This window comes from Microchirus variegatus (genome assembly GCF_963457635.1).
Source record: "Microchirus variegatus genome assembly, chromosome: 12".
Classification (NCBI taxonomy): domain Eukaryota; kingdom Metazoa; phylum Chordata; class Actinopteri; order Pleuronectiformes; family Soleidae; genus Microchirus; species Microchirus variegatus.
The window spans coordinates 19,233,667-19,247,044 of record NC_139813.1 but is presented as its reverse complement, the minus strand read 5'-3'; the positions used below and the strand labels follow the sequence as shown (position 1 = coordinate 19,247,044).

Here is a 13,378-nt window from a genome sequence, read left to right as displayed (position 1 = left end):
ACACATGGCCGTGTCTCGGTGCGGGGCTGGCCTGCATGTTCTCGTGGCACCCAACACCGTTTTGGGGGGAAACTCTTTAAATTATTCACCAGCTCTAATTGACTCGCTGAATGGGGACTGTACTCGGTTTCTTCCCACTGTTTTTTGCATAATGCGGGGATTCCTGGGCAGCAAAGCAAATAAGCCTGATGCGAAATGGTTTTTTAATGTGTACGTAACACCTATAAAATGCTCAATTTTGTAATCTTTTCATCAGGCAATCATTGAGGAGATAATTGACGAGAGAGAGAGTGCGTTTTAAAACATCCTCCCTTCACACAGTTTCAGGCACGATTGTCTCTTCCTTTGTGCACGTCAAGGGCATCGAGGATAAAGGATTTTAGAAAGTACACGTTTTAGAAAGATTCCTGTTTCTATTTCATTATCTGACAACTTATGACATCTGTATAGTTGCAGGGTGGGTTGTTAGAGGCTTTAATTGACCCCCCATTCCATTACATTCGGCCCACCATTTAATATCTTGTTATAATGAAAACATGACCTCCTCTTCCTTTAATTTTCACATTATTAAATGTATTCCATTCAACATAAAATGTACATATATGCACTTTTTAGATGTTTTAATTACAGTTGTTCACATTATTATTGAGTTGACTTTAGATGCATTTGCTGTTATTATTGGGAACGATGCACCGTTCCACATCAAAACGAGCACTTTTACTTTGAAATTCAGGGAAATATCATCAATATCTGTATATATATCTGCTATATATATACACATATATATATGTGTATATATATGTATATATATATGTATATATATATGTATAGTGGTCTGCCAGTGCTGTTTTTCAGATGAAGAATGCAGCACACAAATAATGTCACATCTCTTTTCATTGCGCACCAAAAAAAAGGCACAACAATAACAAAGCAGTCACTAAAATGTGATGCACTGCAGCTTTAAATACAACAACACTTTATCCCCCCCAAAAAATATATTGCTTCAATTACCTGGAATGTTGCGCTGCAGCTCACACCCACAGGCGTGCGCCCGGGTTGAGAATGATGTCTTCCTCGTTGACCTGAACATTCATAAGAACGAAATTGAAATCCGTTACTTAAGACTTCCCCCAGATAAAATGTACAGCATACCAGGCATGAAAAAAAAATACTACAATAGTACATTATATTTCAACCGTGAGGCTTTATACAAAGATACGGACATTTCTCTGTGTGCTTACAGTTCAATGACGCTGAGAATATAAGTGGTTGTTTATGTTTGTACGTTGGCCCTGAGAAAGACTGGTTTATTCTGCCTCTTATCCAAAGGATGGATGGATATGAGACAAAAATATGAAGGGTTACTTGTGTGTCAGGGCTCCACAGCCGCAAAGTAAAAGCATTAAAAAGAATTGAAGGATTTTTTCGCTGTTAAATTCCAAGTAACCGCTAGATTTGTCCAAACAAAAGCAAAGGTTAAAACCTTGTATCATGTGTCCTTGGTAAATTAATTGTGTAATTAGTTTGCTTTTGTGGGCACGAGTAAGAGAAATGTGCTGAAAGCCTTGAATAATGAGCAGCCCTGATGTACTCTCAGATTTCAGGTATTTCTAAATCATCTGTTTTAAATATCTTATGCAAGTCTTCATATTCACGTCTTTAGAGGTGCTCTTAGAGACAAACATAACAGATTAGCACCTCAGAAGTTTATATATTTAGTGGGACTAGAGCTTTCCATTATTATCCAGTTTTTCTGCCATGTTGGACATCAGTAGACTAATCCATGCAGCCTGTCAGGAAGTCATTAGCAGAAGAGAAACCAAACTCAGGTCTATAGATAAAGTAAACTATAGCCGAATCTCATCAAAACGTATAGAATTTTGAGAAATGTATTGTTTCTTACAGGACGACTGAATTCACATATGTGCTGAAAACATCTGTAACTGGCAAATTAGCTCAGACACTATGAATATTTAGCGTGCGATTATTTTTAAGTAGGTTGCATAAGGATTGTTTACCTCTGTTGTTCTGATGTTATTGTCGAGCGGTATTCGAAAAGACGAGGCCCCTAATTGATCTGCGCTTCTCGCGGTTGTGTACACGGTAAGAGGAGACACTGTTCTGTAGGTGAGAACAGGGGGGTAGAGAGGATTGATCTGCATTGTGTCGGGTGTGTGTTTGCGCTGATATGTAGTTATTGTGAGCTGCTCTGAGACCTGACACACTGTAATGAGCTACTGACAAAGGCAGCTCAGCACTTTCTCGGCGTCTCTCTCTGTCACGGCACATTATTCATCAGCCGCCTGCCGCCTGCAGTGTGTTCACCTCTCTGTCACTGGCACACGCTCAGCTGCTCAGTGTGAGACTGTGTGGCTGGTGGAGAGCAGATGCTTTTTGCAGAATAAAAATGTCAATATTCAGCAGTGTTGAAGTGTAAAAAATGACAGTGGTAATGACTTAAAAAACGACTTGCACAGATGGGAACAGATGGGGGGGGAAAAAAAACCCACGTAATACATCATGTATTGATCTGATTGATTTCTGTTAATGATGTGTGGCTCCCTGTTGATGTGTTCCCTGCAGACTGGTGGGGACTTTTTCCATGGTTCTTCAGAAGGTGGCAGAGGAGGGACACCTAGAGTTGACCGACACACTCATAGATGATAACAACATTTTAATAAAGGTGAGTCGGGCGTCTATACACTCTTAGAAATAAAAGTGCTGAGTAGAACCATGTAAGGTTCTTCGGCTTGTCCTCGTAGGAGAACCTTATTTGGCTCCAGGTGGAACCTTCCCTTTTGGAGGATCCCACCAAGAACCCTTTTAAAACCATTTATTCAGGAAAGGGGTTTTAAAGGGTTCTCTGGAATAAAATGGTTCTTACTGGAACCATTAGTGTTACCAAGAACCCTTGAAAAACCCTTTCTCTGGGTTTTACATCCAAAAAACTACCCAAAAACATCGGTCTCAGTTCACTCGGAGTGAACCAAATACAGGAAGCGGACAACAACGCAGTGCATTGTGGGTACAACACAACCAAAACGTACGCACATGTGAACACAGGAAACATGGAAACAGAAGTTGTCCTGCATTAACCAACAGATGAGCCAGTTTTCTTGTTCATTGTTCGTCTTCTCCTTCAGTAATTCTCAATGCAGCGCCACCTCAGGCGAGGAGGGGAATACGTTATTTAAAAGGTTTGGTTAGTTTCACTAAAGAGTGAAAAGAGTGAAAGAAAACCCCCCAATTGATCCAAGTCTAGCGGAGACAATAAGGTGTGAAACCCCTGCCCTGAACATCCTCAGAAATCAGGTTCTGGACCAGGTTCTGGTCTCCATGAGGACTACTGGTCCTGACAAGTTACCTTACATACATAGACAAATACACAGAGATAGATTAGGCTAAGTGTATACACATGGTTCATTACTGTACATCCTTGCAGGAAAACACTGGTAACTAAACCCTGCAACAGCAACTGTGTTACTGCCACTGGTTGCGGTTGCCATCGAAACAAATCCAAGTCCTTGTGGACTACGGTGATTGTCTTGCAGAGGTGAAAGAATAGTGAAAGAGAGAGAAAGAGGATGGTGGAAGATGAGGAGGGGGGTGGAATGAGAGCACCATGTATATTTCCTCCTCATTTGTCTTTGTCAGTCAAATGAATTGGCCTTTTTTATAATCAGGTCATTGTCAGGAGGATAATGTTTATCGAGGCATGACTCCTCCCCCCTCCTCCCTGAGGGCACCTAAAACAAACTACAGTGTCATGTTTCTGGCTCACGGCGAGATAAACTGTCAATTTCAATCTCCCCACCCAGCAAATACCTGGTGCTGGAGAGGAGACGACATGAAGTTGGACTGAGAACTCTGTCCAAACAGACTGATACGCGCACTCGCCAAGATGGTTATTGTTTTTTGGCTGCAGAGGATTTGGTTTGGCAGCGCGGGCGATTCGAGTTCTGCAATTTGTCGGTTGAGTTCAACAATTAAAATGAAACGTCTCATTAGTGACATAATAAAATAAACACAATCTACTCGCTGCGTATGAATCCACGGTATAACGCGCTTTACGTAACAGATCGTTAAGATAATGAGCGTGTTTTTTCGATCATGAAAATCATGCAGGTTCAGTCTTTGCCACGACTGAGGCAAATATTCCGCACTAAAGTTCAACTGAGGCTGATTGGAAAAGTTGTGCATGGAAACGTTATAGGATCATCGCAGTCTCAAGGCATGGCTAGAAGTCAGATACATCACCGACTAGACGATTAGAAGATAATGCGCGAGTGAATAATGCGAAGAAGGAATCGAAAGGAAAATATTTGTCATTTTGCTCCGTGAGCTTCATTAAATCAGCTCAGTATTTTTGTCAGTTGACGGGGCTATAAATCACTACAGTCATCCAGACAGAATAACAATTTAAATCATTGGGTTTTTGGCAGAATTTGGCAGCTTCCTCTGTGGAGAATTATAAAAAATATTTTGGACACATTAAGACAAATTAGATATTCACGACGTGACATCTGTGGAAGTTAACCCTTAGAACCACAGAGCATTTAGGCTGTTTTGTTCCATTACTATACAGTGGCTATAAGAATGTGCAATATAGAGCGTCTTATATCCTTTTTTCCCCACCACAACCTATAGACAATCTGATTTTGTTTCCATTTTCATCAACTACATAAACACAAGCAAAGAAATCGGAGCAAAAAGTACTGACATTTTTGAAAATCGGACACATTTCAAGGTTTGTTTGGCTCATTTTTATGGATAAAAATAGAATAATTGTCTATATTGTGACTTCTGCACAATTATCACTACTCCAACTTAAAAAAAAAAAAAAAAGTGGTATACAATTCATCATAATGTTGATTCGACAACACATAATAAGACGAAAAAAATGCATTTTGTAAAGCCTGAAGACGTGACTTACACTTTTAGAAATAAGGGCCCTTCTAAAAGGGCTGAGGTTCTACCTGGAACCATTTGCTTCTGAAAAACCCTTTTCGAAAGAAAGGGTTTTTCAAGGGTTCCAGTAGGAACCATTAGTGTTGGTTCCAGTAGGAACCATTTGTCCAAAGAACCCTTTAAACCCTTTTAATAGGGTTCTTGGTGGAACACTCCAAAAGGGTTCCAGGTGGAACCTTTATAAAAAAGGTTCAACCTTAGCGCCAAAAAGTGTTCTCCTAAGAGGATAAGCCGAAGAACCTTATATGGTTCTACTTAGCACTTTTATTTCTAAGAGTGTATAAACACACACGTCTAGGATGTCCATAGAAGAGTTGTGTATTATTCCCACTGCAATTTACCAAGGGATTTTGAGATTATTTGACCTAATTTTCGTACCTTTCAGACCAGTGTGACCATCGAGATCAGATACCAGCCGATGGACAGCACAGTCGGAGTGTGGAGCGACGGAGACTTCCTGGATGTGCCCGACGACCGCGACGGGTTCTTTACCTTCGAGAGCGACAGCCTGCTCTCCGGACACAGCCACGGCTCAGGGTCGTCCCCCGGTCGAACCTTACACGGATCCATACCCACCTTCAGAAAGTGAGTCAAACATTAAAAAAAACATATAGTCAGACTATGTGTGTGAAATACTGCCGACATTTATGGTGCAATTTATTTGATGATGTTTCAGTTGTGGTTTGCATGTACTGAGGTTTACAGATGGCTGCTACGTTGATGAGGCCTCACGCTGTTGTGATATTACAGCGGAGAATGTCATTAGGTTCACAGCCCGCTTTTTATATGAGCTCTCATAATTATCTCCGACAAGACAAATTGGAATTTGGCGCATTTGAGTTATATAATAATGTGTCATTAAATGAACGTGTGTTTTGCGGATGTAAACATCGCCGTTACGAGTGTCACGCTGAGTCATTCTGTTTTCAGAATTCACAACTTTGAATAGATGTTAGTGTCGGTGAAAGGTGTTTCCACTTCAAGAAAGTAAGGATGAGACAATACCACTTTTTTGTGCCCGATACTGATATCACAAAGTATCTACGGATACCAATATCAGTCCAATACACTCTTAGAAATAAGGATTCCAAAAGGTTCCTTCTTCAAGGGCTGAGGTTCTACCTGGAAAGGGTTTTTCAAGGGTTCTTGGTAACACTAATGGTTCCAGTAAGAACCCTTTAAAAACCCTTTCCTGAATAAAGGGTTTTAAAAGGGTTCTTGGTGGAACCTCCAAAAGGGAAGGTTCTACCTCCAGCCAAAAAGGGTTCTCCTATGAGGACAAGCCTTATATGGTTCTACTTAACTCTTTTATTTCTATCAGTGTACAGTCATTTTAGACCATTTAAGAACTATGCAGTTGTTAAAAACACATTTTATGCTGAGCCATTTCAAAGACATAATTATCCAACTACGTAGCAAATGTTTTCCTTTAAAAATAAGAAACAACCCAAACTCAGCTCGGCTAAAATGCTTTTTTTCTGATTTGTATTTCCATTTTTACAGTCTTTGCGGACAGACTCTGGCCGATACTGATTCCAATTCCTAAAAGAACGGAAAAATGCTAATTAGTTTGAGTGTTATTTTTAATAAAAGCATTTTTGTCTTTTTTTTTTCTCCTCCATAAACATTAATAATTGGTTTCTGGACAAAAAAGCAGTTTGAAGATGTAATTTTGTGGGTTTTGGAAACACTGAGCCACAGTTTCCCCCCATTTTCTGACATTTTTTTTAATCAAATCATCTACTAATGAATTAGTGAAGAAAACTACCGTTAGTTGCACCTCAAACACAATGAATGTACTTAAAAGTGAAGTGCGATACACAACGGTCGCTCATGAATCAGTGCAGAGGCTGTTCAAGGTTTTACAGATTCGGAATGAAGGATTGTGAGACCATTGAAGACCATGTTCTCTCTCTCTCTGTGTGTGTGTGTGTGTGTGTGTGTGTGTGTGTGTGTGTGTGTGTGTGTGTGTGTGTGTGTGTGTGTGTGTGTGTGTGTGTGTTTTGTGTGCGGTTGCTTGTGGTGTTCTTGCTGAACGGTATGTGAAATAATCTGTGGGCTGTATTGATTTCCACCGAGACTATCTGCAAAACCAGAGCCCTAAATCCATCATTATACTGCATGCTGTACGCTTCTGTGTGTGTGTATAATGTGTGTGTGTGTGTGTGTGTGGCTGCTGTTCTTGTGCATGTTTTTGTTTATAGACACTGAAAGCCAATGCTTCACTGTCTTATACGGCATTAAAAAAAAATCTGTGCTGGGTCTGCTGATAAGAGACTCAAAGTTGCCTGGGGAAAACAAAAAAAAAGTTGACTAACAACACTTTTAGATGATCCCGTGGGTGTTGTATAATAGATGAAGTATATGGAGATTTGGTCAAGAAAGGAAAAGAAAGTATGCTTGTGCTAAAAGTACTACACTCTTAGAAATAAGGGTCCCTTCTACAAGGGCTGAGGTTCTACCTGGAACCATTGGCTTCTTTCAAGGGTTCGTGGTAACACTAATGGTTCCGGTAAGAACCATTTTGATCCAGAGAACCCTTTAAAACCCCTTTCCTTTTACATAAACACACCTGAGCAAAAAGTGCTCCAATTTCTGAAAGTCGGACACATTTCAAGGTTTGCTTGGCTCGTTTTTCTACACAATTATGACTACTCCAACCTTTATGTATACGATATAAAATTCATCATAATTTTGATTCGACAACACATAGTATGCATTTTGTAAAGCCTGTGGATGTGACCTACACTCTTAGAAATAAGGGTTCCAAAAGGGTCCTTCTACAAGGGCTGAGCTTCAAGGGTTCTTGGTAACACTAATGGTTCCAGTAATAACCATTTTGATCCAGAGAACCCTTTAAAACCCCTTTCCTGAATAAAGGATTTTAAAAGGGTTCTTGGTGGAACCCTCCAAAAGGGTTCCGAATGGAACCTTTACAAAAACCTAGAGCCAAAAATGGTTCTGCTATGAGGACAAGCCGAAGAACCTTATATGGTTCTACTACTACTTTTACTGTACTTCTAAGTGTGTAATATTGAGCAAAAAGGCAAAGGTAGGTCACAATATTAACCATGATTTAACTCTATAGCACATGGATGTTGTTTGTCTGTATTCGAGGCTCCTCGTCTTGTTGCCGTGGCAGCACAGAGGCATCATAGTGGGGGGGGGAAGTGAGTTGTACGGGAAACAAATCCAGTTCTAATCTGCCTCCACACCAGAGTTGGTGGTGTCTGACTGACAAGGCGTTGAAAGGTTTTTTAATAGCCTTACCTCCTTCTCTTCAGAACCTTTTAAATTAAACTGTCTGGTGGTGATGCTGCATAGTGGTCCGAATTCCTTTCACCTTTTATTTATTTATTTTCCCCCGTCTTCTGGTAATAAAGCGTGACTTTACAGTACACAATAGAGGAGAAAGAGGATAATCATGTAATTAACTGTTTAGCCTCCAGCTATATTTGACACTACCATCTGTTTGCTTTGTGTTTGTGTGTTTAACCTCCGTTCGTGCGAATGTGGTCATCGTTTCTGAAGGTTTTTCTTGTTAAATCTGGATTAAGAGTCTGCAAAACAGAGCGGAATCCGTGAGCGCGGCTTCAGCCACTCCTGTTTTCTTCTGTTGTGTCAGCTGTGGCCACAAGGTCATGTGCACCACTTATTGTTTTTTTTGCACACAAAGCAGTTTTTTCGCTGCACATCAAATTTAATTATCCCTGCACAGTGTGACCGCAATGGGAAGTAGGTGGTTTATTGGGGGGGCACGCGCTGGCTCCTCAACATCCTCCGTAATTGAGTGAAAGTTATTGTAAACTTGACCATCTTTCTGCTCCCGACTCATTGTATCTGCAGGATGATTTATCGCCCGAGCCCATAGAGAGTTCTGTTCACCGCGCGACGCCACAGTGAACCGGCTTCGCTGCGCTTCTGTTATTACTAATATATAAATCACCTCCTGACTGTTTTTTTTTTTTTTTACTGCCAGTGAAGCAGATCTGCTGAATACTGCATGCAAATGAACACATATGTCAGGCATGAAGGCTCCAGTTGTTGTCATTTGATCTTTGGACACCAGATCCAGATCCATGATCCTGTTTTCACACAGTTGTCGGGGGATAACGAGCTCACATCTGCTGAAAGAATGCACGAGCCCCGACTGAGCAATATTGCTGTAAAATAGTAATTGTGTTGATTCAAACCTTGCAAATACGCATGATTCATTTGCAAAATATCACTCATGAGACAATCCAGCCTCAGGACTATTGGCGTATTTGATCATCACTAAATGTTTGTGTTTGGGTCTCACATAGCACTTTTACACCGACAGCTGCTCCGTTGCCGGTTCCAGAAGTGAACCGTGACATCATCAGTGGGCGTGTCACAATCTGGGTTGTAAAGACAAGCAGAGAGTAGAGGAAGTATGGAAAATATGATTTTTGTGAGATATTGCCGGTGTTGTGCTTTCTTCCTCCTGAGTAACACGGATTAAGGTCCCCCCCACTTTGGTTCCTCTTAACCCTAGAACACCATTGCCGGGTGGTTTTCACCCGAGCAAATACATTTATGTGAATTCCACGAAAACCAAGATTTCATCTTCATTTTTTTTTTTATTTTGTTAAAAGAACACTACTCAAATGTGTCATGTATTGTCATATTTTGATGTATTTTGATGACAAGTACTTTTTATTGGGTTTATTTTTTTATCTCGGGGAAAAAAATCACCCGGCGTTGGTGTTGGTGTTTTGAATTTGAGCGATAGTGTTCTAGGGTTAAACTGGTGTGAACACCGGGTGGTTTACCAAAAAACACCAAGGTTCTGAGGCTCCAGAACGGCACCAGAACCAGAACCCGAACCCACGTCTGTCTGAAAGCATTATTAGTCAAAAGCATAACAAATAACCCAGTTTTGATGCCATGAACCAGCATGGTAGGAATTGTTGTCTCGGTTGATTTTCCCTGTTTTCGAGGAAAGCTTCTGGTAATAAGAAGACGTGATCCTTTATGGACAAATGGATTCAATAAAATAGAAAAAAAAACTAAAGAAAACACACTGCTAACTGAACAGTACTGAATATTTCCCTTCTTACTCTGATGTCAGAGATAGTAAAGTGGTTGATGTCATTAAAAGGCAACCGAATCCTTGAATAGAAATATGAATTCCTGTAGATTTAAAGAGTGTTGGATACATTTTTGTCTGATTTAAGTACACTATACACCAAAATATAACACATTACTCATGCTGCTTTAATCCAGATGAATCCAGATATGTTTAACCTTTAACTCAGTGGGTTTTTACTGCAGCACTAAATCTAAAATGTGAAAATGTCAGCTAATGCCACTCAAACCATGTATCTTTACTGCTCAGTTTTTGTGTCTTTGCTATATTGACCTAGGTTAGTAAAGGTCCCAACCATGTGGTCCTGCTTCTAACTTTGTGTTTTCAGGTTGTCTGTGAGCTCGTGTTCCTCAACCTCAAACTCAACTTCTTACACTCACAGGTTCCGTTTTTGATGTTCGGCCAAAAAATGGGCAATCTCCCGTTGTACAATATATTTCACATTTTCCTCTTTTTTCATGCTCCGCTGAACCGTTGCTGTCAGCTCGCAATAAACTGTAACTCCCTGTCAGCAAATGAAAACTCATCAGATCAGTGAATTGAGACACTGCTGACACACTGCAATAAACGATAAGGCTTCACAGAGTCTCTTATCTTTCTGAAGCTTCAAGATAAGTGCGTAGAATATATATATATATATATATATATCTACTGCAAAGTTTGGTTTGTGCCTCTGGTGATGATCGCTGAAGTCAGAGATTCTGTCCGTCTTCCCCTTTCTAATGAAAGAAATAGCTCAAAAACAGTTGTGGGCGATTTTTCGTCAAATTCAGTACAACGGGTCAGCAAATGGTCAGAGGTTACGTTTACTGTGACCTTACTTAATGTCATTGTTGGTCCAGTGAACACATTCATTTCCTTAATGGAAGATCATTATGTTTTGTGGTCAAGGAGCAAACACAGTGTTAACTTTTTTGAGTTGTTGTTAGCGACCGAGCAAACTATTGAAATTGCTCGGATTATTACGTTTCTCCGTGGGGAATTTGACCTGCTAAACGTGCGTGAAAACGGAGGAAAATTGCCACGCAACTGGCAAAAAATTCTGTAAAATAATGGACTTGCAAAAAAACAATGCAAAATGGCTCAGTAGCTCCCCCCACTGGTCAAACGCCTATGGAGCGGGCCGAAATTTAGTTGTGCCGAGTTTCTGTGGGAACATTGTCCGGCCCGAGACGAACAAAAAATCCTCTTGACACTATTACCTCAACTCAACAGGAAGTCAGCCATCTTGGATTTGGGGTATATATATATATATATATATATATATATATATCTTGGTGTTTTGCTAGTTTCGTATCTGAACTTGCTAGTCTGAGGGGGGCGTTTATCCTAGGAAGACGAAAAATGCGGCAATTTGTACTAGACTCATCCAAGATCAAAAGTCAGTGTAAACTTTGGAAGATTCAAAAGGGCGTGGCCACGGCAGCCATCTGAGTTTTGGCGAATTTCGACCAATGCAAAATGGCTCAGTCGCGCCCCCACAGGTCAAACGCCTATGGAGCGGGCCGAAATTTACTTGCGCCGAATTTCGTAAAATTCTGTGGGAACATTGTCCTGCCCGAGACGAACAAAAAATCCTCTTGACACCATGACCTCAACTCAGCAGGAAGCCGGCCATCTTGGATTTGGCGTATATCTTGGCGTTTCACTAGTTTCGTATCTGAACTTGCTAGTCCGAGGGGGCCTTTATCCTAGGAAGACGAAAAACCGCGTAAAATTGTACTACACTCATCCAAGATCAAAAGTTATCGCAAACTTTGGCAGATTCAAAAGGGCGTGGCAAAACACGAAATGCGCTACAACTTTGCCATGCATTGACTGATCGGCATGAAACTTCATAGGTGACATGAGACCCCGCCCCTGAACATGTCTACGAACGCTAATTTGACCCAAGCTCTCTCTGTGTTGAATTGCTATTCTTTCAACCAAAACTTTGGCGCGCAAACCCCCACACATCCTATATCAAAACGTGCGGATTACTGGCCATCCTGCTGGTGGCGCCGGCGGCTGCGAGGTCCCGCACAACGCTGCTCGCTGCTTTAATTGTTGTTTTTGTCATGACTCAAAAAAAGAGTCCTTTGCACCTTGTTTTATATTCTTTGAAGGCTACATTACTTTCTTTTCTAGTTTTCTTCTGAAGACAGCTGCAGGATTGAAGCAGTATGTCTTTGGCTCTTTTAATGTTTCACATTAATTCTTCTCTTGTAAATGCATTCTCTTGAAGGATTGCACTCGCGCTCTGTTTCGCTCGCTCTGCCGTCTGATGTGTTTAGCTCTAGTTTGCCGCAGTTCTTATTCTGAGCTTGTGTGATGTGGTGATGATGATGATGATGGTGATGATTATGATGATGACATGCAGTTATGTATGAAGATTACATAAAAAGGAAAAATCCCTTTTTTGTTCTTGTCTAGTTGACGCAACAACAGAATAAAGAATGCAACAGCACTGTTTGGCTGCCATATTGAAACATTTAAAGTGATGCAGGACTTCATGGTTGTCCTTCATCTCTCTCTCTTTTTTCTTTGCAATTCATTTTCTCTTATTTTTTCTCGTTTTTGTCAACCTGTATTATCTAGGATATAATTATTATAATTATATAACACTTTAGATTAGGGAACACATATTCACCATTAACTAGGTGCTTGCTAACATGCATATAAGTAGCATACTAGCCCTTTATTAGCACATATTAACACCTTATGTAGGAAAAATCTTAATTCATGTCGTAATAGAGGTAGAATAAGGTGTTAATACGTGCTTAATGATTACTAATAAAGGGCTAGTATGCGACTTATATATGTTAGTAAGCACCTAGTTAATGGTGAATATGCGTTCCCTAATCTAAAGTTACCAGATTAGATTCTTTAAATATGTTGCTGTGTGTCGGCCACAAATGCTCAAAGCACTTTTACTTCTAAATAGGTGAAGCTAAAATATGATAAAACACTTTATCACGACCAAAGAATATTGATCACTGGTCGATTCCACTTTCTTGTCGACGAATAAAGTCCCAAAATGAAAGCACAAGAGATGCTAATATCTATCCATCCATTTGCTAGTGCTTGATCTCTATATAAAAGTAAAGTTGAGAAGAACACACTTGTCCTGAGCCGAGGAAGAACTCTGCCAGAAAGAGCGCGAGGGAAAATCAAGAAGAGAGAGTGGGAGCGAGGGTAACAGAGCGTTTCAGGACTGATTCAGTTTTTTCGCTTCAGTGAAGGTTTTCATTCTTCTGTTACTATATTTACACGTGCCGGTGATCCTCGTCTGGCTCCGGTCCAGAGGATCCGGATCACTGA

At 40.5% G+C, this 13,378-nt stretch overlaps 1 protein-coding gene across 2 annotated transcripts in view; it reads left to right on the top strand.

The window, feature by feature from the left end:
- Nucleotides 1-13,378, top strand: part of otofa (otoferlin a) — a gene marked incomplete at both ends in the record, with an annotated part of 67,518 nt that overhangs the window by 23,395 nt on the left and 30,745 nt on the right. For both annotated transcript variants that reach the window (XM_083899142.1, XM_083899143.1), the window contains 2 exons: nt 2,584-2,683; nt 5,354-5,553. In XM_083899142.1, the coding sequence (XP_083755268.1) occupies nt 2,584-2,683; nt 5,354-5,553 (300 nt within the window). The remainder of the gene's footprint in view (nt 1-2,583; nt 2,684-5,353; nt 5,554-13,378) is intronic.